The sequence below is a fragment of the Tympanuchus pallidicinctus genome, unplaced genomic scaffold (assembly GCF_026119805.1).
Source record: "Tympanuchus pallidicinctus isolate F22 unplaced genomic scaffold, pur_lepc_1.0 scaffold42, whole genome shotgun sequence".
NCBI classification, from domain to species: Eukaryota; Metazoa; Chordata; class Aves; order Galliformes; family Phasianidae; genus Tympanuchus; species Tympanuchus pallidicinctus.
In genome coordinates, this window is record NW_026294761.1 from 350,624 (window position 1) to 370,779 (window position 20,156).

At 40.8% G+C, this 20,156-nt stretch overlaps 1 protein-coding gene across 15 annotated transcripts in view; it reads left to right on the forward strand.

Moving 5' to 3' along the window:
• The window catches only part of SLC23A2 (solute carrier family 23 member 2), a 50,827-nt gene that overhangs the window by 22,415 nt on the left and 8,256 nt on the right, over positions 1–20,156 (forward strand). For all 15 annotated transcript variants that reach the window (XM_052702024.1, XM_052702036.1, XM_052702032.1 and 12 more), the window contains 9 exons: positions 3,716–3,832; positions 5,010–5,167; positions 9,917–10,005; positions 10,998–11,068; positions 12,233–12,414; positions 15,285–15,405; positions 16,073–16,229; positions 17,562–17,709; positions 18,591–18,696. In XM_052702024.1, coding sequence (XP_052557984.1) covers positions 3,716–3,832; positions 5,010–5,167; positions 9,917–10,005; positions 10,998–11,068; positions 12,233–12,414; positions 15,285–15,405; positions 16,073–16,229; positions 17,562–17,709; positions 18,591–18,696 — 1,149 coding nt within the window. The remainder of the gene's footprint in view (positions 1–3,715; positions 3,833–5,009; positions 5,168–9,916; positions 10,006–10,997; positions 11,069–12,232; positions 12,415–15,284; positions 15,406–16,072; positions 16,230–17,561; positions 17,710–18,590; positions 18,697–20,156) is intronic.

Sequence of the window (20,156 nt, forward strand, 5' to 3'; positions counted from 1 at the left end):
TGATTTTTTTTTTTCCCTGTTTTTTTCTATGTCATTTCCCATCATTTTTGCTCTGCCTTTCAGTCTCATTCTTTTTCCTGTACATGACTATTCTGTGTTTGCTTTTTTCCAATTTGTGTTGTCCCACTTGTGGGCAGTTAAAAATTTAAAAAATGAATTAATCTCTGATGAATATCTCATTCACAAAGGTGCAGCTTATTCCTGGCAGTTCCCTAAAGCATAATATTATGGCACACTTGGCAAGCACCAGCATGTAGTCAGTATATGGAACCAGCAGGCGCATGCTTGAGATAATAAATGGCCAGTGACTACCCAGTGACTTATCACCTGGGTAGCCACACCTCGCCCTAATGGTTTGGCCTTGATGTCTCTTATGCCCACTCCCTTTAACTATTACCACTGAAGTTCTGAGCAAGCTTCCTTGTTCAAAGCAGAGTAAATCTGGATTTTGGAAAAGAGGAGCAGTATCCTGAATGCTGTCTGTGCCCTCACTTTGCTGTTTGGGAAGGACACTGCTATCATATTTCTTCTTCAAAGTGGGAAAAATTCAGTTGTAGGGGATCTATGAAGTCATCAGTGACGGCTGAGTGTTGCAGGGCTGAGCAAAAGTTAAAGCATACTATTGAGGGGATTGACCAAATGCTTCTTGAACACAAGAACGGGGCATCAGCTGCCTCTGAGAAGCCTGTTCCAGTGTTTGGAGCACCCTCACAGTAAGGGAATTTTTCTTCATCTCTATTTTGAACGTACCCTGATGCAGACTTGTGCTGTTCCCGTAGGCTTTACTGATTACCAGGGAGAAGAAGCTGGCACCTCCTCATTTCCCTTCCTTGGGATGTTGTAGAGAGCAATGAGATCATCTCTGTGACTTGTAAACTAGGCAACCACTCATCACAGAACATGCCCTCTGATCCTTTTATCAGTTCATTGCTCTCTTCTGGACGCGTTCAGGGACTTAACATCCTTCCTGTGTTGTGGAGTGCAGAACTGACACAATACTCAAGGTGAGACTGCACCAATCAGCAGGAGAATCATCTCCTTGGACCAGTTGGCCATGCTGTGTTTAATTCTCTGTAGATGACTATAAAGTTAGCTAACTCTAATCAGCAGGGATATTCCCAGGCTCCCAGCATCTTTGGTAAATTGCTCAGAGTGATCATGAGGTGTAACACCTGCTATTTCCTTCAGCACTCTGGAGTGGATCCTGTCAGACCCCATGGACTTCTTCAGACCATGGAGCTGATTAAAATGATTTCCTTACATTTTGGTGACCACGAATATAAAGTTGCTGAGAATCCCAGTAATGATCCTCATTGATATTAAAAAACTGAGACGTTACATTTTTCTGCCTTTTCCTCATCTTCACTTGTTGGGTGAATGGTTTCACTAGTCCTAAATCCAGTGATTTTCCATAGAGCTTTCCTTGCTATTGATATACTTGAAGCCTTTTCTGTTGTCTGACAGCACAAAGACCACTGTCAACTCGAACTTCAGCTTTTCTTGTTTTCTTCCTGCAGGTGCAAACTGCAGCTCTGTAATCACTCCTTGAAACCTGATCTTGTTTCCAGGGATCACATATCTTTTATTTTTTGCCCTTGTTCCAGGAGGAGTTCCCTTTTCAGCCAGGCTGATCTTCTGCCCTGCTTGCGTAACGTGGAGCGCAGTGGGATTGCCTGCTCCTGAGCTTTTAAAGATGGTTATTGAAAATCAACCAGCTCGCATGGATTCCCAGGATACTCTGCTAAAATGCTTTTGATAGAAGAGCAAGAAAGTTGGCTCTCAAGTGCTTAAAGTTGTTGCCAATTGTCAGTATGTCTGGAGAGCTTTATGCAGACCAGTTGGCTTGTTTCTAAGCCAAGTGCCCGCTGAACCTTTTCTTCTTTGCAGACAAACGTAGGCATAAATGTAATAAAATTACATTTATGTAATTTTACTTACAATTATACACACATAAAAATACATGTTTGTGCATGTGTACACGTGTTTATTAGGGAATTCTTGGCCGTGCTGCTTTATAATGACAGAAGTGTATCACAGGATCTTCTCCGGGTGAATCTGACATTTCTCTGACTTTTATCAGCTTCCAAATCTTCTTTCTGCATGTCTTTGTGGCTCAGCCTCTTTGTGCTGTACCTTGGATTTATGCAAACTTAGGTTGACATGGGATATATACGTTTTCCAAAGTTCCTGTAAGAGAAAAGATCTGCACAGGTTTACAGCTGCTCTGTGCTTTCCCTTCAGTATGAGATGAAGCTCTGAAATTCTACTTCATAACTTTTTTTTATTATAATTTTTTAGAGAACTCAGTCAAGGGAGCAGTCTTTCACTTTTTGGCCAATGAAAAATGACATCGATGCTGCATGCTGGTAAATTAACAGTTGTACTTATTGGCCTTTTCAAGAGCTACACCTTTAATCTTTGTGAGCAGAATGCCTGATGCTGAAGGCAGTTTAAGTCTTTTGAAATCAGTGTTTTTCTATTTCATATTCTATTGTAATAACCGTAGTCTTTCCTTAGCAATGTGATTGTTTATGCTGTCTGAATTTGAATTGGTGTTATTACCCAGTGCTAGATAAAAGGGAAATGCTGTAGGTCCATTTGGCTTCCCTGACCTTGCAGGTGATAAACAAAGTGGAGATTATCTAAGAGTATCTGCGTATGTGTTGTGATTTCGGAGAAGTAAAGGCCGTGTGAAGCGAAGTCACAGGGCTGGCAAAAGCGCTGGCCTGTTGGGTAAGGCTGCTTCACGTGAGATCAAGTGCAAGTGTGGATTAGGTCAGAACAGTAGTTACATAATGTCGTTTTTGAATAGCTGAGCTGAAATGATGAAAACTGATACTTGCTTCTGCTTTTGTTGTTGGTTCTTAATACTCTGAAGTGTTTGCATTTTGATTCTCAGGAATTGGAAAGCAGAGAGTTATAAACAATTCCACTTAGTTGTAAGGAAGAAGTGGTTGTGCTGAATCTTGTTTTAATGGAATATATGTGGGGATTTTAGAGCCTGGGTAGGTCTGATGAGTGTTCTGTTAGCGGCGTATGAGGGCCCGTGGAAGGCCCCAGTGTGGTCTCACTTAAATTCCTGTAGGTTTGCATACAAATGGACCATGTATGTATTCAGTTACAACAATTAGGATTTTTTCATGTACAGAACATGAGGAACGTGATTGTGGGATGGGGAAAAGAAAGCTATGTTACGGCTAAAAAATGGTTAACCAAGATTCAAACTGGGTAAGAGTTAAGCTGGGAAGCAGCTTACAGGCTACACAAATGAGGAGCTTCCTTGCCTGTGATTTAGGCCTCTTATGCAAAGGTGGCTGTTTGACTTTGCAGATGGCCATTGTTGATTCTTTTTCTTAGTTCCAATTCCTCATTTTTCTTTCTTTTTTTTTTAACATACAGTATTCTGAGACACTGTGTGGCTGCCAGGTTGGTTGTACCATAAATGAACTGTTGTGGTAGTGTAAGTAAACAGGAAATGGTTTATACATGTGATTTGTTCAGTGCAACTTCTGTAGCCAGAACTGTAGATGAGCCCATCATCGAAGGTAGAAGGTTTCTGAAAATGCAGCGTACAGATGTTGCTTGGGATTATTACACCAGACTTGCAGCATTTGGGAATTGCCTGATAGTTCAAATTCAGATTACTCCTATGTAATATTAACCTGTGTTGTGTTTTGTGTCCTCCTCCACCTTTCTACCCTCCCCCATTTGATAGAGTTCTTTGGCAGAGACACTGGACAGCACTGGCAGTTTAGATGCTCAGAGAACTGATATGATTTACACTATTGAGGATGTTCCTCCGTGGTATCTCTGCATATTTTTGGGGTTACAGGTATGTTTCAAAGCAGCCATTCTTTTTTCCTCTGGCATTTTTTTAGCACTTCCTGTGTATGTGATAATTGATTCTTCCCACACTCTCACACATTTGAAAAGCTGTTAAGATAGCTTCTTCTGAAGTTGATCACACAGTAAGTTTACTATGTTAATAATGACCTCTATTATTGCTGGCTTAGTTATTAGTGAGGTTCACTTAAATATTTATTATTCTAAGCTATTGTTAGGTAGGAGGTAAGTTAGCAAACGAAGTGTGAAGCTTCAGAAACTGACACTTCATACCTCTAGAATTAATGATGATGGGAGATAATTGTTTACTGCTAGAACCTTGAATATTAACCTGATACTGTAGTGGTTTCTGTTCTACAAACTTGATAGCACCATCCTGCAGTAATTACCTGCAGACTTAGTAATAAGCAGGGTGGGCAAATTCTGTCGCTGCTCTTGGATAGAATGTGTGTGCATCTTGCAGATGTGATTGTAGTGGTGAGCTGGACCGTACTTCTGGCCCAGCCACTCACTTATGTGAAGAACAGCTCTTCTCATCACGCTTCCTTCTTGAATGGTAATAAAATCTATCCCACAGGAATGCTGAGAATTTGTTAATATCTGTAAAGTATGTTGAGATCTCCAAACAACTACATTCCAAGGCATCTTTCTTACTTCTGCCTTTCCTTTGAGGGCAGGCAGTTCTGTAAGGATTATTGTTGAATATGGTGAGACCTATTTGTTTGCTTAACATATTTAGATTGGGAAGGAATTAATGAGTACCTATTTTCTGATACTTGGGAGCTTATTTGCATCCTAGTCTGTACGTGCTTTAAATTCGTTTGTAAGCTATTGGTTTTTCACATGGTTGAAAATGAATGAAGTTGACTGCCTGCTTTTCTGAGTTGAAAGCTGTTTTCAGCAGTTAACTAAGTACTTCCTCATCAAGAACAGTAGCCGTGCAGCCATGTAAATAAATTAGTGGTTATTAGCAATGGGCTAGTGGTAGCTTAATGTGGAAGCAAGTACTTGAAGAAATGCTTTAGAACCAAGAAATGAGTCATTTGATAGATAATGCAAAAGCAAAAATATCCAGTGGAAAAGAAAAAAACAGTCATAGACTAAAAATAAAAATGAAAAAAATAAAAAGTCTGATGTATTAACACTTATTTTGTTGTTGTTCACAGCACTATTTAACATGTTTCAGTGGAACTATAGCAGTTCCCTTTTTGCTAGCTGATGCCATGTGTGTCGGATTTGACCAGTGGGCCACCAGCCAGTTGATTGGGACCATTTTCTTCTGTGTGGGCATCACTACATTGTTACAAACAACTTTTGGATGCAGGTGAGGTTTGGGACTTGTTTCCAGGTGTGGAAATGGTGACTGTAAGATTTTCCAGGATGTAGGTAGAGATCCAAGAAGCAGCCTGTTTTCCAAAGGAGAAACACTGAATATGAGATAACTGTCCCCTATTCGTGAACTGCTTATTAAAATCTTTGGAAAACCTACCCTAATTAAAGACAGATCTGAAATCAGAAAATATGTCTCATGGGTGAGAAAATCCAGCGTGTGGAAAAGGAGGAGAAAAGAGAAATCTTTGAGAACAGAAGGTGGAAGTGGTTTTGAGGAGAAGGAAAAATTCACACACCTTTGTGAAGAAGAATTAATTCTGATGTTTTCATTGGGTTCTTTAACGTTTTCCACACGTTTGGAAAGATTTATCTTAGAAACAGAATCTTTGGGTGGAAAAGTTATCTCAGTGGGGTGCAGAAGTAAAGTCTGTTGTATATTGAGATCAGTTCTTATCCAACGCTTTTTCAAGTATTTCAGCTTTTCTAATGTAATCTCCACTGATGTTTTAGTTTGAGAAGATACATTGCTTACATACTTTCTTGTCTTTTGACTTTGAAAAGGAATCTTTGCTTTGTTTTTATTACATTTTGTTAATGTAGAATTTTTTTTTTTTAATGGAGAGCTCGGTATAATTGAAGCTGTTGAAAGAGAACAGTTTCTTTCCCCAGCGAATTTTCTTTATGTCAAGACCCATGTTTTCTGCCTGATTGGCTCTGTGTGCTTACAAGTTAGCTCGCTTTACTGTAATCATAAATTCTCGAGTACCACATCTGAAAGGAAGCAGAGGACCAGTGTTCAGTGCCTTTTGGTGCTCTGAACCTGATCGACCTTGCTCATGTTAGGGATGTTTTTTCCCCACTCCAGTTTGTGCTTTATGTAGGAAATGAAGAGATCATTGACCTAATTAGGAGATAAGGTCTTCTGTTTTTCATCTTTTGAGTGTCTGCTTCTTGGGCTTATTGAGGTTGAAAATCTCTGTATTTTCTGGACAAATGCAGAGTTGTGATTGGATATTAATGCAAAAGGGAGCTTGGTTCTCCTGTGCACCTAATGGGTTTCTTCTTCTGCCTCAGATTTACCAGAAGAACCTTACTTTTTGTATTTCCAGAGACCAGTATGTCTTCACGGATCTCAAGCTTGTCATCTTTCTTTTTTTTCCCTAACTAATCTTGGGCTCCATGTCTTTATGACTTGCTATAGAAAGATTTGTGGCTCTTTCAAAAATAGGTGTGGTCCCATCAGTTTGAAATGCTCTGTTTCTCCTGTGTAATCCAGTGTTTGCCTTCTGTGGTTTTCCTTTTCAGTGCCCTTTTCACTTGCCCTGCGAAAGATGTGTTTATAAACTGAAGAGGTAATTGTGTTTGGGTCTTCTATTTACGAAGAAAATTCCAGTGACTGAACGTTTTGTAATGATTTAACATGTGATTCTGGTTTTATATAAGGGTGGGGCTGAGATAAAGCAGCAACGTTCACTAAATGAGATTTTCAAATATTTATTGGCACGCATCTCGGTTGTATAGTATTTCAGCAAAAAAAGCCAGCATGGTTTCAGAAGGACAGATTCTGTGGTTTGAAGGTTCATTTGGCTCCATTATGAAGGAGAGTTCTGGTCAGTCTGGTACCCATACTAGTTTTTAGGAATTTGAGATATTTATTGGATTTCCTAATAAGCCAAAAGGTTTTGCAAGGATTCAGATTCAGAGCAGTTGACATGACTGAAACAATCCCGTGCAGCTTTAGTATCTAAACATTCTAGGCTTATTGCTGTGCCCATCACTACATTGTCTAAGCATTCCTACGTCTGTGTGAAATGTTGATAGAGTGAAGGAGCTTCCAAATGACTTCAGCTTCATAAATAGCTCCATCTTCACAAGTGCTGCTGCCAGAATAGAGCAACTCAGCAATATAGCCGTGATATTCCAATGGCAGGCTGGTGGTACTTAGCTAGTGATGAATGCCTGGATTAGCAGTGGGAAGGCTATTTCATAAAGCACGTTCCAAACTACAGCTGTCTCTCCAGAAAGATACTAATTGTGGCTGACTGACTTTGGGGAATGTCTTTAAAAAAATGATGGAGGGAGATAGAAACTGTTATTTTCCGCTTAGACAAAAGCACAGCATTTTGAGCTCACTGACTCTTCTCGTAAATGGTTTTGGATTAACCATCTTTCGTGATGGTTGAGCAGATAGCTTAGCAGACTTGCTAAGACCGTGTTATGCAATATGTAATTTTATCCAAGTGAATAGTCTGGGTCTACAAAGAGGATTTGGGTAGAGAAAAAATACCAGCGTGTTTTTTAAAGCACCAGATAGCCCCAGTTTTGACAAAACAGCTGAAGTTAAGAATAGACTGGCTACAGATGAGGGAAGAATCTGTGCAATGTGAATATCTGGGTGAAGAATGAGCTCACTGGCCAGGCTCAGAGTCATGGTGATGAACGGAGGTAATTCAGTCGGTGGTTGGTCAGCGGTGGTGTTCCCCGTGATTTGTTTCTGGGGCTCAGTCTAATTAATTTTTTTCAGTAATCTGGATGAAGGGATCATCAGGTTTGTGGACCATACCAAGCTGGGTGTGACTGTTGATCTGCTTGAGGATAGGAAGGTTCTGCAGAAGGTTCCCAATGGACCAGATCAGTGGGCTGTGTCTGTTTGTAGGGCATTCAGGAGGCCGGGTTCTGGGCTCCTGTGTTTGAAAAAGACCAGGAACTACTGGAAAGAATCCAGCAGAGGGCTCCAAAGCTGACTAAGGGCCTGAAGCACCTCTGTTACGAGGAAAGGTTGAGAGACCTGGGACTGTTCAGCTTGGAGGAGACCGAGAGGATCTTATCGACGTTCACAGATATCTAAAGGGTGTGAATATCAAGAGGGTGGGAGCAGGCTCTCCACAGCTATCTGGAAAAGGAGGTTGTGGAGGGATGGATGTTGGTCTGATTTCTCAAGTGACAAGTGGTAGCGCACAAGGAAGTGGTCTCAGTTTGTGATGGAGGAGGGCTGGACTGGACGTCAGGAAGAATTTTTTCACAAAAGGATGGTCAGACATTGGAGCAGGCTGCGTGGGGAAGTGGTGGAGTTGCCATCCTGTTTGGGACATGGCATTAAGAAATGTGGTTTGGTGGTGGGACTCATTAGGTAAAGTTGAGGATTGGACGTGATGTTGCAAGTTTAATTATTTTATTATTGTGTGGTTTTATTATCTTTAAATGGATAATTCTCAGTCTGAATGCCCACAGCAATTTGTGTCCTGTAAGTGTGCCACTCGTGAAGGTTGTGCAAGGTTTCTGGAGGGCGTTTTATGTCATAGAAAACTCACAATCCAGACTTGTCTCGGTGTGACTGACTTCACCACTGGTGAATGTTCTTGCAGAGTGCGTTTACAAAATCATTATGCAGGGACAGAGTACTGTGTAGGTGGGACAGAGGAGTAACAGCTTGTTAAGAGGTATTACATGTTATGCTATGGGCACCAGCTTGCTCAGTTTGCCCAACGAACCTTGAAAAATGAGGTGAATCATTCACTCATAGCCGCTACTGTTTCTTCCCCAAAGCTTTGATTTTTGCTAGAGAAAGGTAAAAGGGAACTGCGTGCAGGTCAGGGTCCTCAAGTGGCTCGTGTGCTTCATAAGGAGTGACTTGCAGACTCAACTCTGGAAGTTGCAGCAGATAGGTTGACTTGTTAGATTGCTCGTGGCTCGAACTCCTTTCTGTAATAAGCAGGTCATCTGTTCTGACTTCCTGCCTGTGAACTTTTACAACTGCTGTTAGCAACATGTTTCTGTTTTGAACTTTCCTCTGTTAAGCGAGTTGTTTTTTTTTCCCTTGTACCTTTTTGATCTTAATCTGAATCTGCTACAGTCAGTTCTTTTTTTACTAAGTCTTGTACTGACATCATGGCAATTGACTGTGGCTGTAAAACAGCCATAAATGCAGTTCAGTTCCTAGTACTGCATGTGCAGCTGTTTCACGTGTTATGTTTGAGACCCGCTGTTAAAGAGTTACAGTCCATTGGTATTTATAGAACAGGTCAAAGTGCATCTTCTCTATAGTTAAGTAACATCTGAATATTTGTGATGCTGTGCATGCTACCGTACATTCAATGAATACATAGTTGGTGCTGGTGGATGCTCTTCAGATATTAAACCTTTTGGGAAGTGTAAACACCACTGCTAAGAATGTCATCTTGAAATTCTTGCAACATTTGTATTTATTGTTAGTAGCCACCTGGTACATCTAATCAGCACTTAGCAACCTAATTGCTGTTTACACATGTACTTAAAGATGAATCTGTAAATGACTCCATTTCAAGTCATGCAGTGGGAAGGTACTGAGTACGCAGACTGCTTACCTCTATCAGAAGGCTCTTTAATGTGGTGAGACTGTGAAAGCTGAATGTTCAGCACCCTGGCTGGTGCTTACATCACAGCATGCATCCTCATCCTTGTTGTGATACTGAGTCAAAAACTTAAGGCAACGTCTGGTACCTGCAGTCAGCATCCAGTAATTATCTGCTACAGGCATCTTGTTGACTTCACATACGTAGCATCTTTTGTTAGGACTTTCTTTTGGTGATGTCTTAGCATTTCTATGTTCTTTTTAATAAGAAATTCTCATATTTCACATTTGTGGCAGCCATCTGATACAGGATGGTTTTGAGGATGAATAAGCACCTAAGTGCAATTGATACCTTGACACAGTACCATGACATGGAGTAGCATTAGCATCTCTTCTTTCACTTTCCACCAGGTTACCCTTGTTCCAGGCGAGTGCTTTTGCATTCTTAGCACCTGCTCGAGCAATACTCTCCCTGGAGAAGTGGAAATGTAATAATACAGGTAATTGTCATTTATGCTTGTTCTCATTTAAGTGGCAAGTGACCCAGATGTCATATAGAGCAACTGCTGAACCTTTTGATATGGAAACTGCAAGTAATGAGCAGGGGATATAGAAAATGAACTCCTTTCACAAGGTTAAAACCTTGCTTTAGAAGATTTCTAAAAGTGCCCCCATGGATTTCTGGCTTTCATTCCTTTATGTCCATGTCTAATCTACTTGTTTTATAAGTGAGTTAAATGGAAGATGCAGAATTTAAGAGAGCCATTAAGGCCTTGTTAGAAAACTTCTGTTTGTTAGGGTTAACATCCAGTTGTAATTTCTGCTTTGATCACACGTATAAATCCTTTGATATTGAGAAGATTAAGCTACTGGGAAAGAGCACGTGGGTTTCAGTGCTTACCGAGGCATGCTGTGGTGCATGTCAGTTCTCACTCCTGTGTCAGATACTTCCAGATGACAGAACGTGCCACAATCCTGGCATACCTGGTTGAGAGAAAATGCTGTCCAACAGATAACATTTGATTGCCAAAGCAATTTTTTCCCTACTTGAGCTTTTCAGAAAGAACCTTTGCTGCATCTTGCTCCTTTTAACCTGCAGATATTGTCAGATGGGGCTCTTACCTGGGGGTCAGTTCATTGTTCAGGGAGTGACCTAAATCGGCTAACAAACATTGGGGTGCTTCCTTGATTCCCAGCAATTGAGTAATTCCCCGTTCATTTGCTTATTTGAGTGGGAAAAATCTTTAAAAAAACCTTTATTTCTGAAAATGACAATTATTTTTTCTACTTCAGTACACTGGGTAAAATTAGTGGGTTAGCTCTTGGGAAATGTTTACACGTTATTACAAGATTTATAGCATTGCAGAATTTTTTTTTAATGTAAATCAAAGTTCTTTTGCTAAACTGTGTCAAAGGGAAATTGGTTTATTAAATGATGGCAAACAAACAGAGGAATAAATACCTGTATTTTGTCTTTTCTTCTTTTGGTAAGATATAACAGTTACAAATGGAACAACAGAACTGCTTCACACTGAGCACATCTGGTATCCCAGGATACGAGAGGTAATGTAGGAGTAGCCTTTTGCAGTTAATCTGTCCGATTTCAGTTAAGTTTCTCATTTAACCATCTGTGTGTTCTCATCGTTACGTTGCTGGTTTCTTCTTTCACTACAGTTTCATTGGAATATATCCCTTTACTCATTCTATGGAAGTCTTAATTTTTTTTTTCAACTTGTTCATCGCTGTACAGCAAATCTGATGAGTTAGTTGTCACATTCCAAAAGATATGCAGTGAAATGCACAAGTGAGATGAATACTGTTCTTGTAACACTTGCAATTTGCACTCACCAGTAGCAGCTCCGCAAACCATGGGCTGCTAGCAGACCGCTCGCCTGCTCACTCTGGTCAGTAGGCTGTCCCGTGGAAGGTAAAAGGCAGTTAGCAAACATGTTCATCCCCAGGTGTTTGAAGTTGGAGACTTCTGATAAGACCTGGATTCTCCCAAAAGATTTGCTGAAGTATATCAAACTCCTTCTCCACTTGAAGCGTTGCAGTCTGAACCTCACTGTTCACTGCAGAGCCCACAGTGAGGGTTGTGCCCAGGCATCCCACTACAGTGGTAGATAGCATAGTCCAAATCAAGGCGTGTGTCATGGAATTTATCTCCCATCCCGTTGCTTTGGGCTGCAAACTTTTTCTTAATTAAAAACAACCCCTCTCTCTTCCCCATGTTCAAACCATAGCTACATCCTGCCAAGAGCCCTGCAGCCAAGAGGGCTGACAGTCTCCTGAGACCACAACGCTGCTCTATACCAGCTTCTAAGGAGCACTTGTGAACAATGCAGCATACACTGCCCCTAGGAGCTAGGAGCATCACCTCCGTGGCGCCACCAACCCTTGCCGGCTCGATCTGAGAGCTTAAAGGTTAGCCTGGAACCCAGGTCTCCTGTCTGACAGTGTGATGTGCTATCCACACAACTACCAGACTGGCCCACTGGTCTGTTGTGTAATAGTTTTGTGGAGAAAAACCATAAGTGTTATGCTTAAGCAATAAGTCACTTAAACCTAATGAGCTGTTTTATGACAAAAAAAAAAAAAAATGCTGAGTTCTTCTGTGTCACTGAATTCTTTGAACTGCAGTTTGTAATCCAGAGCAGAAAAAGAAATGTTTTGGTTTCGCTTTTAAGATGCAAGTAAACTGTCTCTTTCCCTTTCTTGTGTGTTCAGATCCAAGGTGCTATTATCATGTCCTCACTGATAGAAGTGGTGATTGGTTTGCTTGGCCTTCCTGGTGCCCTGCTGCGATACATTGGACCTCTGACCATCACACCAACTGTTGCTCTCATCGGCCTCTCTGGTTTCCAAGCAGCTGGAGAAAGAGCAGGCAAACACTGGGGTATCGCTATGTTGTAAGTACTCAGGGTGTTTCTGATGTAGACCAGTGAATCCCAGCTGGTAAGTCATCACAGAGGTGTTCTGGAGTGCCAGTGAGAAACCTGAGTCTGCCTGGCTGCCAGAGGTAGCGTGGCAGTGCTCCCAGCTTGGAGAAGCAGAACGTGCAGGAGTCTGGGTGGGATCAGCAAGCAATTAAGGAACAAAAACCACAGCAACTCATGAGAGGAGGAAGGAGAGAAGGCTGACAGTGAGATGTAGAAGACAGAATGTTGTGAAACGACAGTTTTTCTGGGAGTCGTGGGTCCATTAATTCAGTGCAAACTTAAAAGCAATTCTGCAGAACACCAGAGGGACAAGTGGACAACTTGTATTTCTTTTTTAGTGATGCTTTTGCACGTTTCTTATTTGGCAAAAGCAAGCAAATGGCTTTGGTAGTAGTTGTCCATTTCTGATTTTTGTTATTTTATTTTTGCATATCCCCAGAAAATTTATTTGATGCCAGAATACATATTTCCATGAATGCCAGTTGCTGAGGAAACAGGTTGGACTTTAGGATGAATATGGTTTCTTTTTCTACACAGCTGCTCTTTTTTTTTTTTTTTCCTTGCTATTTCATCCTACCTCTATCTTAATTTTCATTCAGTGGAAACTCTGAAGTTGCTTCAGTGAGTGCTATTTCAATCTCACGGTGAATTTGGAACTTACCTTATTTCAGAGATAGAATTAAACAAGAATGTGACAGTATTGGAGGACAGCTGTGGTAGCTTCGGTGTGTCTTGTATTATTCTTTTCTAAATTATAAGAATTGTTTCAGTTACTGAAGTGTAAGTAGGCTGAGTGCTGTTCAGCAGGCAGAAATACTTGGTTTCAGGCCATGCTGTGCATATTTCTGGAGGTATGGATGCCAGGGAACAAACAAAATGCGATTAGAAGTACAAAAGGGAATAGCTGGGAGAAATGAGATGAAGCGAAAAGTTTCCTGTGAGATGCTGTTGATAAGCAGCCAAATTGGGATGGAAACCACACTCTAGGGAGCATGAAATTGGCTGGAGCAGCTGAAATATCCGATGTATAGCGACCAGCTTTGAACTGGCTATGGAAGTGGAAGGAATGACTTGGTGCGATCAGACTGTGATGTGACACATCTGTTAGCACAGTACTTTGACCAAGTAAAGTATTCTGTAAGTGCAGCTTATGATTAAAAGGGCTGTTTAATTCATTATCTCCAATGCTAGCATTATGGATATTTTTGTAATTCTGTTACATTTAGCAGCTGACACAAAGGAACATTTATTTTCCTGCAAAACAAATTCTGTGCAAGTTGGGACTGATGTTGTATCAATCACAGACCTTTGAGTTGGACATGGAGACCTGTAATGGCAGCTGATATTTTGCAGGTGGAAAAAATAGATCCATTTAGGAACAGGTTTAAATACTGCTCAGTCAGTAAGTGTCTCTGGCTTCAGCCATTCAAAATGTGTGCTATAGAGCTGGAAATAACTCTGTGGTCATCTGCTGCCACTCAAAAGTAACTTGATTTCTACAAGATACGGCACTGAAAATGGTCTTGCCTGTTCTGATGGGATAAAATGACTGCATCACTATCTAGCACAGTGGGGTAATATTTGTGTAAGAGCTGTTTGCCTTTGTTAGCTGCAGGTGTGATTTGACAGGATTTCCAGACTCCAGAATGATTTTGTTGCCCTTGTTCTGTTGGTCACAGTCTGAAATAATTTAATGATAAAATACAGACCATCTCTAGAAGGGGAAAGTATTCCCTAATTTCTCTGCTTGTGAAGAAAAGCTCAGTTTTCATGTCTTGTCTCTGTGTCCTGCTTAGACTCATGCCATGCATCCTCCTATCCTCCTCGCTGTCTTAAATAATGCAGCTTTTTTCTTTTTTTTAACAAAAAATGCCTGGTAGCTGTCTGTCCTCAGGGCTGACGTGCTGTTATGGAGTGGAGCCCATCGTCCTTCTGTAATGGACTTCTGGAGGAATGCCAAAGCATTTCCTGAACGCAAGGGAAAAGGTGTCTTTATCATTTGACTTCAGTCACAGGGAAAGGCTGTAAAGGATGCCCTTGTGGTGCAGAGCTCTTTGTTCCTGCAGATCGAGGGAGAAAATGAAGTTCTGTTCTGTTTCATGCAAGCTGAAACTGATCCTGGATAGGAAAGGGAGGGATGCTTAAATTCCGTCGTCTTTTCTTCTCCTTAATGAATCTGATGAAAACATAAGCTCAAATTGCAGGAAAGCTTTGCTCCTTCAGACAGCTCGACTCTTTCTGTAGCCTTTTTACAGCAAAATGCTTTTTGGTTACTTCAGAATTGATCGGCTCCTCCTTCCTTTTTATTTTACATTGCTGTGGGTACTTATTTCAGCTGTAGACTTGAATTATTTGAATTATATATGGAGGAGCTTAGCAATTTTGACAACAGGGAAATGCATAACACTTGAGGCATCTAAAAACTTTAATGAACTAGGGTACTGCTGACCTGCAGTTGACTGGGATCTTGGTTTTTGGGCCCTGTTCTGTTACTATTACATTAGTAATATTAGCTAGATTATAATAATATAATAATTATAATAATATTAGCTAGTATTATTAGCTAGAATCACATTATAAACCATTCTCTAGTAACATATGCAGCAAACATTGGGGTTCTTAAGAAGTGAATGCAAATGATGTCGCTTGGGACTACGTGGAATAATTATTTAAAACAAATTCTCTCATTTTGTTTTGTCTCGCTCTAAATTTAAATGTGTGCTTTTGTTTGAAGTCTGAGCAGCCTGAAAGATTTGTGTGAGAAGGATTTTTAAAAGACTGGTGCTAATGACATCTCTCTCTTGTCCCGTCCTTCTCCTTTTCTTGTTGTTCCTTCTCAGGACTATTTTCCTCGTCTTGCTGTTTTCTCAGTATGCCAGAAATGTCAAATTTCCCCTACCCATTTACAAATCAAAAAAAGGATGGACAGCATATAGACTGCAGCTTTTTAAGATGTTCCCTGTAAGTAGCTGAATTCATTCTTCAGTGGCCAAAAGTGACCCTAATGTAATTTTTGGGGACTTTTTTGCTTGATTTTGATTTTTCTTAGTAGTACAGTAGATGGCAGAGGTGAGATAAAAGCTTGAATGTGGTTATGGGAAACTTGATGGCTGATTTGCTCATTGTAGTCTTGCCAGATCCTATTCTGGCATCCATCTCTGATGGAGCAGTGAAGGTGATGGAGGGAAGAGGTAGAGAAGGACATGTTTTTATGCATGTAGTGAAAGCCTAAAGGGAGTCCTGAAAAAAGGGATGACAAGATCATTATCTTCTAGCTTTGTGAAAGCAGCACTCTGTTTCCCCATGTGAAAGGCTTCCTTTATTTCTGTTAAAATTGAGACTAATTCACAAGACTAATTCACTAGCTCATGTAAGTGCCCATTTGGAGACTTTTCCATTTGTTAGCAAGATGGCAGACTTATTCTAAAGCTTCTGTAAGAGCACCTTCATTAGAGGTATAGGATACTCAGCAAATCTATTGCAGGATTTACTGCTGCTTCAGATGTAAAACATCACGTAAGATCACACTCAGTGCATGTGCAGTAGGTGCTCTGCAGCAACTGTTTGCTATGGGTGCATATTGAGATGATAGCTGATCTTTAAACAGCTTCTCTATCTTCCTTTGCAGATAATTTTAGCGATCTTGGTGTCGTGGTTGCTGTGCTTCATCTTCACTGTGACAGATGTCTTTCCCCCCGACAGCTCCAAGTACGGCTTCTATGCTCGCACGGATGCCCGACGAGGAGTGCTCTTAGTGGCTCCGTGGTTCAAGGTCCCTTATCCCTGTAAGTATGTTTGGTTGTAAGGGTGGTTTTCTTTTGATAGCCTGCTAATGTCAGTTTTGCTAGATTTTATCTAGGTAGCTCCTGACTCCTAACGACGTGGATGTGACTGTATATTTAACACAGGGCTTCAGGTAAACGGTTGATTTATCTGTACTTGTCACTGCTGTGGCCAGCTGCAGTTGATGTTACAATAATAAGGGTGGGTTGTTATGACTTCAGTAGCTCCCTACAGGAGTTACTCATAGTTAAAGGAATCACCAGTGCCTGGAGTTTTTCCAACTTAATATGCTTCCCTGCCCCTGAAGGCAACTGTTCTTGAATTAGCACAACTATTAGAAAGCTGTGCAAATAATATGACTTCCAGAATTGGGCTTATGGGCAAGCTGGCAGATGCCAGTCAATGCTTATGAAAGTGCAGAAGAGTGCATGAAAGTGCAAAATGCCTTATGTGGCGCCTTCTTTGATTTATTCTTTTGCCAGCTACATCTAAGTCTAAAGCTGTTAAAGGCTTTTTTCTTAGGACTTGAGATAGAGCTGTACACTGGTCTGTGCTTGTGCTGCTCAGAAATTAACATAATTGTAACAGAATAGTACTCTTCCAGAATAGAATAATATGAATTGTTATGAATGCCCATACATCATAATGAAGGATCTGCACTGTGGTTTTTCATATGCTTTGTTTCTGGTTCTTAGGAAAGAACTCATCTAAAGCATTGCTTGCAAGATGTGTAATAGGAGGTTTTGGGGAAAGAAGAGGCAGAAAATTTTTCCACCCTCATTAGACCTTTCTTATTTGTGAAGCCTTCTTCTTTCATGTTTGTGTAACTTAAAAGTTCCTTTTGTTGCGAGAGACTCTTTATTTCAGTGAGATAAAAGCATCAAGGCAGTGGCTGTGGAAAACCTGCCAAGCTTTTCTGCAGGCTTAAATTAATCTTTCCCTTGTACAAAAATTTAGAATTGGAAGTTGTTTGTGCAGTGATCATAGCTGGCTGTTGGACGTTGTCTTCGTTTGATAGACTAAACTTGTAAGCAAAGACTGAGTTTTCAGAGGAATGATAATAAAGAGGCGTTTGCCTCACTGATCTGAATTGGGTTTTTTTTCCCCTATAAGTAGTTCAGATTCCTTCTGAGCGGGAGGAGAGCCCCCAAACATGATCAAAGCAGTCGGTTAGATGGTTATTTCTTTGCTCCTTTAATCTAATTGAACTTGCCAGGCTGTGTGACTGTGAAGGGAGTTTGTTGATTCCATTAGAGAATAATAAGCTGCTGTACGTTTTGAAATCTAAATTGTTTTATGTGGCATGAGAGATTTCAGTTTTGTTTTCTTCACAGTTCAGTGGGGACTGCCAACAATTTCAGCTGCTGGAGTTATAGGAATGCTCAGCGCAGTTGTCGCTAGCATTATTGAATCAATAGGAGATTACTATGCCTGTGCCAGGTTGTCTTGTGCTCCTCCTCCTCCTATTCATGCGATAAACAGGTATGTCAAAAAGAGAAAAAGGAAAAAATGAGGATCAATTCTATTTTCTTATGTTATGTTTTTTTTCCTTGGGGTGAGACAGGATTCTGCTTTGCTGTTATGTGTTAGGCACAAGGGCTGAGGATGTGAAATGAGAGATGGAAGAGCTGAGTCTGACTCTGATTCAAATGTAACATTGGAAACTTAGTCCTGTTCCTACTGGGATCTATAGAAATTAAGAAATAATACAGTTTCACTGGGGGGGGGAACTCTAAGTCACCTCCCCTAGGAGGACAGGCTGAGAGAGCTGGGGCTGTTCAGCCCAGGGCAGAGGAGGCTCTGGGGAGACCTGAGAGCGAGCAGCATTGCAGAGTTTAAAGGGGGTCTGTAGGAAAGAAGGGGGCAGATTCTTTAGCAGTCTGTTGTGATAGGAAGAGGGGAAATGGCTGCAAACTAAAAGAAGGGAGATTTAGATTGGATATAAGGAAATAGTTGTTTTCTATAATGGTAGTGAGACACTGGCATGGGTTGCCCAGAGAGGTGATGGATGTCCCATCCCTGGAGACATTCAGGATCAGGCTGGACAGGGCTCTGAGCCGTGATCAGCTGTGGCTGTCCCCCTTCATTGCTGGGAAGTTGGACTAAATGACCTTTAAAGGTCCCTTCCAACCAAAACAATTCTATGATTCTGTGAGTTTAATTTCCTCATTTTAGGAATGTGATTATTTGAGACACAGAAAGTCAGAACACAGGTTGATTTTCCAGCTGTTTTGGAAGTATGAAATGTCAATTACAGTAATTCATGTGGGACAGATGCCTTAACAGGCACTGCAGTTATAAAGCACCATCTGAGTGAGTCTATGCTAAAACAAGTTTGACAATTTTCTGTTTCTGAATTACAGAGGAATTTTTATTGAGGGTCTCTCCTGTGTTTTGGATGGAGTATTTGGGACAGGGAATGGATCCACTTCTTCCAGCCCTAACATTGGTGTCCTGGGCATCACGAAGGTATGTTAATCAGCCAGTAACTTTGAGTATTATTTTGTCTTCTTGTGGTTGGGTTATGCTATTTTCATATTTTGTAGCTTCACTTTGTGCAGACTCAACTTTATACAGTATTCTGAACTTAAGCATCAGGCGATGCCTAATAGAAATCCATTCTAGAAAAGGATGCTAGGTAATGCTAAGCATTCTAAGTAAACAGGAGTTTAAAAGCGTTCATAATGCAAATGATGCTAAATAGACCAGCCTTTTGAAAACCAGCAAAGTATTCCAGGATTGTAGTGTTCTTGAGTTGAGGCACAGACACTGTAAACTGCATGGAAATTGATATTCCTTTGGATCTCTCAGCCCTGAAAGCATTGCTACAGGACTGTTTTCAGTGTTTCATTTTGACACAATGAAATATAAGTTGAGATCCTTGGGTCTTGTCTGCATCTGTACTAGGATGTTACATTGACAGAGCTAGAGCAGGAGCTGCAGTCAAGGTAACTTCAAAGTTAAAAGGTCTCTGTGTGATGTGTTTATAAATCACTGAGCATGATTAAGGGGTTGCATTTTGGGGGGAGTGTCACTCAGCAAGATGCGTAAGCAGTTGAGGAATTCCTTTGTTTACGTACTGAATGGATGGGTGGTTGAGTGCTGTGCTGAACGGGGGGACCTTGGGCTGCAGATGGATTTGCTTGACACTGTTAATTTAACCTTGTTAAGAAATATCAGCAGAATCAGTAAGAGCAATTCACGTCGTAACTGCGTACATCCTGTTGTGTGCTTGGCTTGGGGAGCTATAAATCTACTTCATGCAGGCAAGATGCAGAATGTACGTGCTCCTCTTGACAGAACTCATCCCCCAACTTAATCCAATATAGATGATGGATTTATCAGCGGCCATATTTTTTCTTCTACACAAAGGATGGCTCTGTTTGCTTTTGCAATGGAATATAAATACTAATAGCACCATCTGCTGTCTGTACAAGTGCTCCTTTCGGTGGGTGGAAATTTCCTAGAAGAAATTTGCTAGAAAAATCCTTAGAGAAAGGTTTATTTTGTTCTGCTCTTCCTGTTTCTCACTTTGTAGTTCCAAGAATTAACAAATATTTTTTACTGAGGGTGCAGGAATGAGCAGACATTTTCTCTTGAAACAAAGAACAGAGTTAAGTACAGTGAGGTTTGTTCAGAGAGTATGATGGAAGAGTTGAATGTGCCTTATCTAGAGTGGCACAGCTGGATGGCTGTGCTGCAGTGCTTTGCCCTGTTTTGCTGTCTGAGTATTTGTCCCAAAAAAATCTAAACAGCTTTGCAAATTCAATTTCTATTAGAATCAATCTGTACAACTTAGATACTCTGCTGTTAGTCGTAAAAGGCAATCTTCAGTGCTCATTAGCAAAGTCTAAATAATCATAGTGATCCCACTGTACCACTGCAGCTGTTGAAAGGGCCTCTACCTGCCTTGAAATTAGCATTGGTTG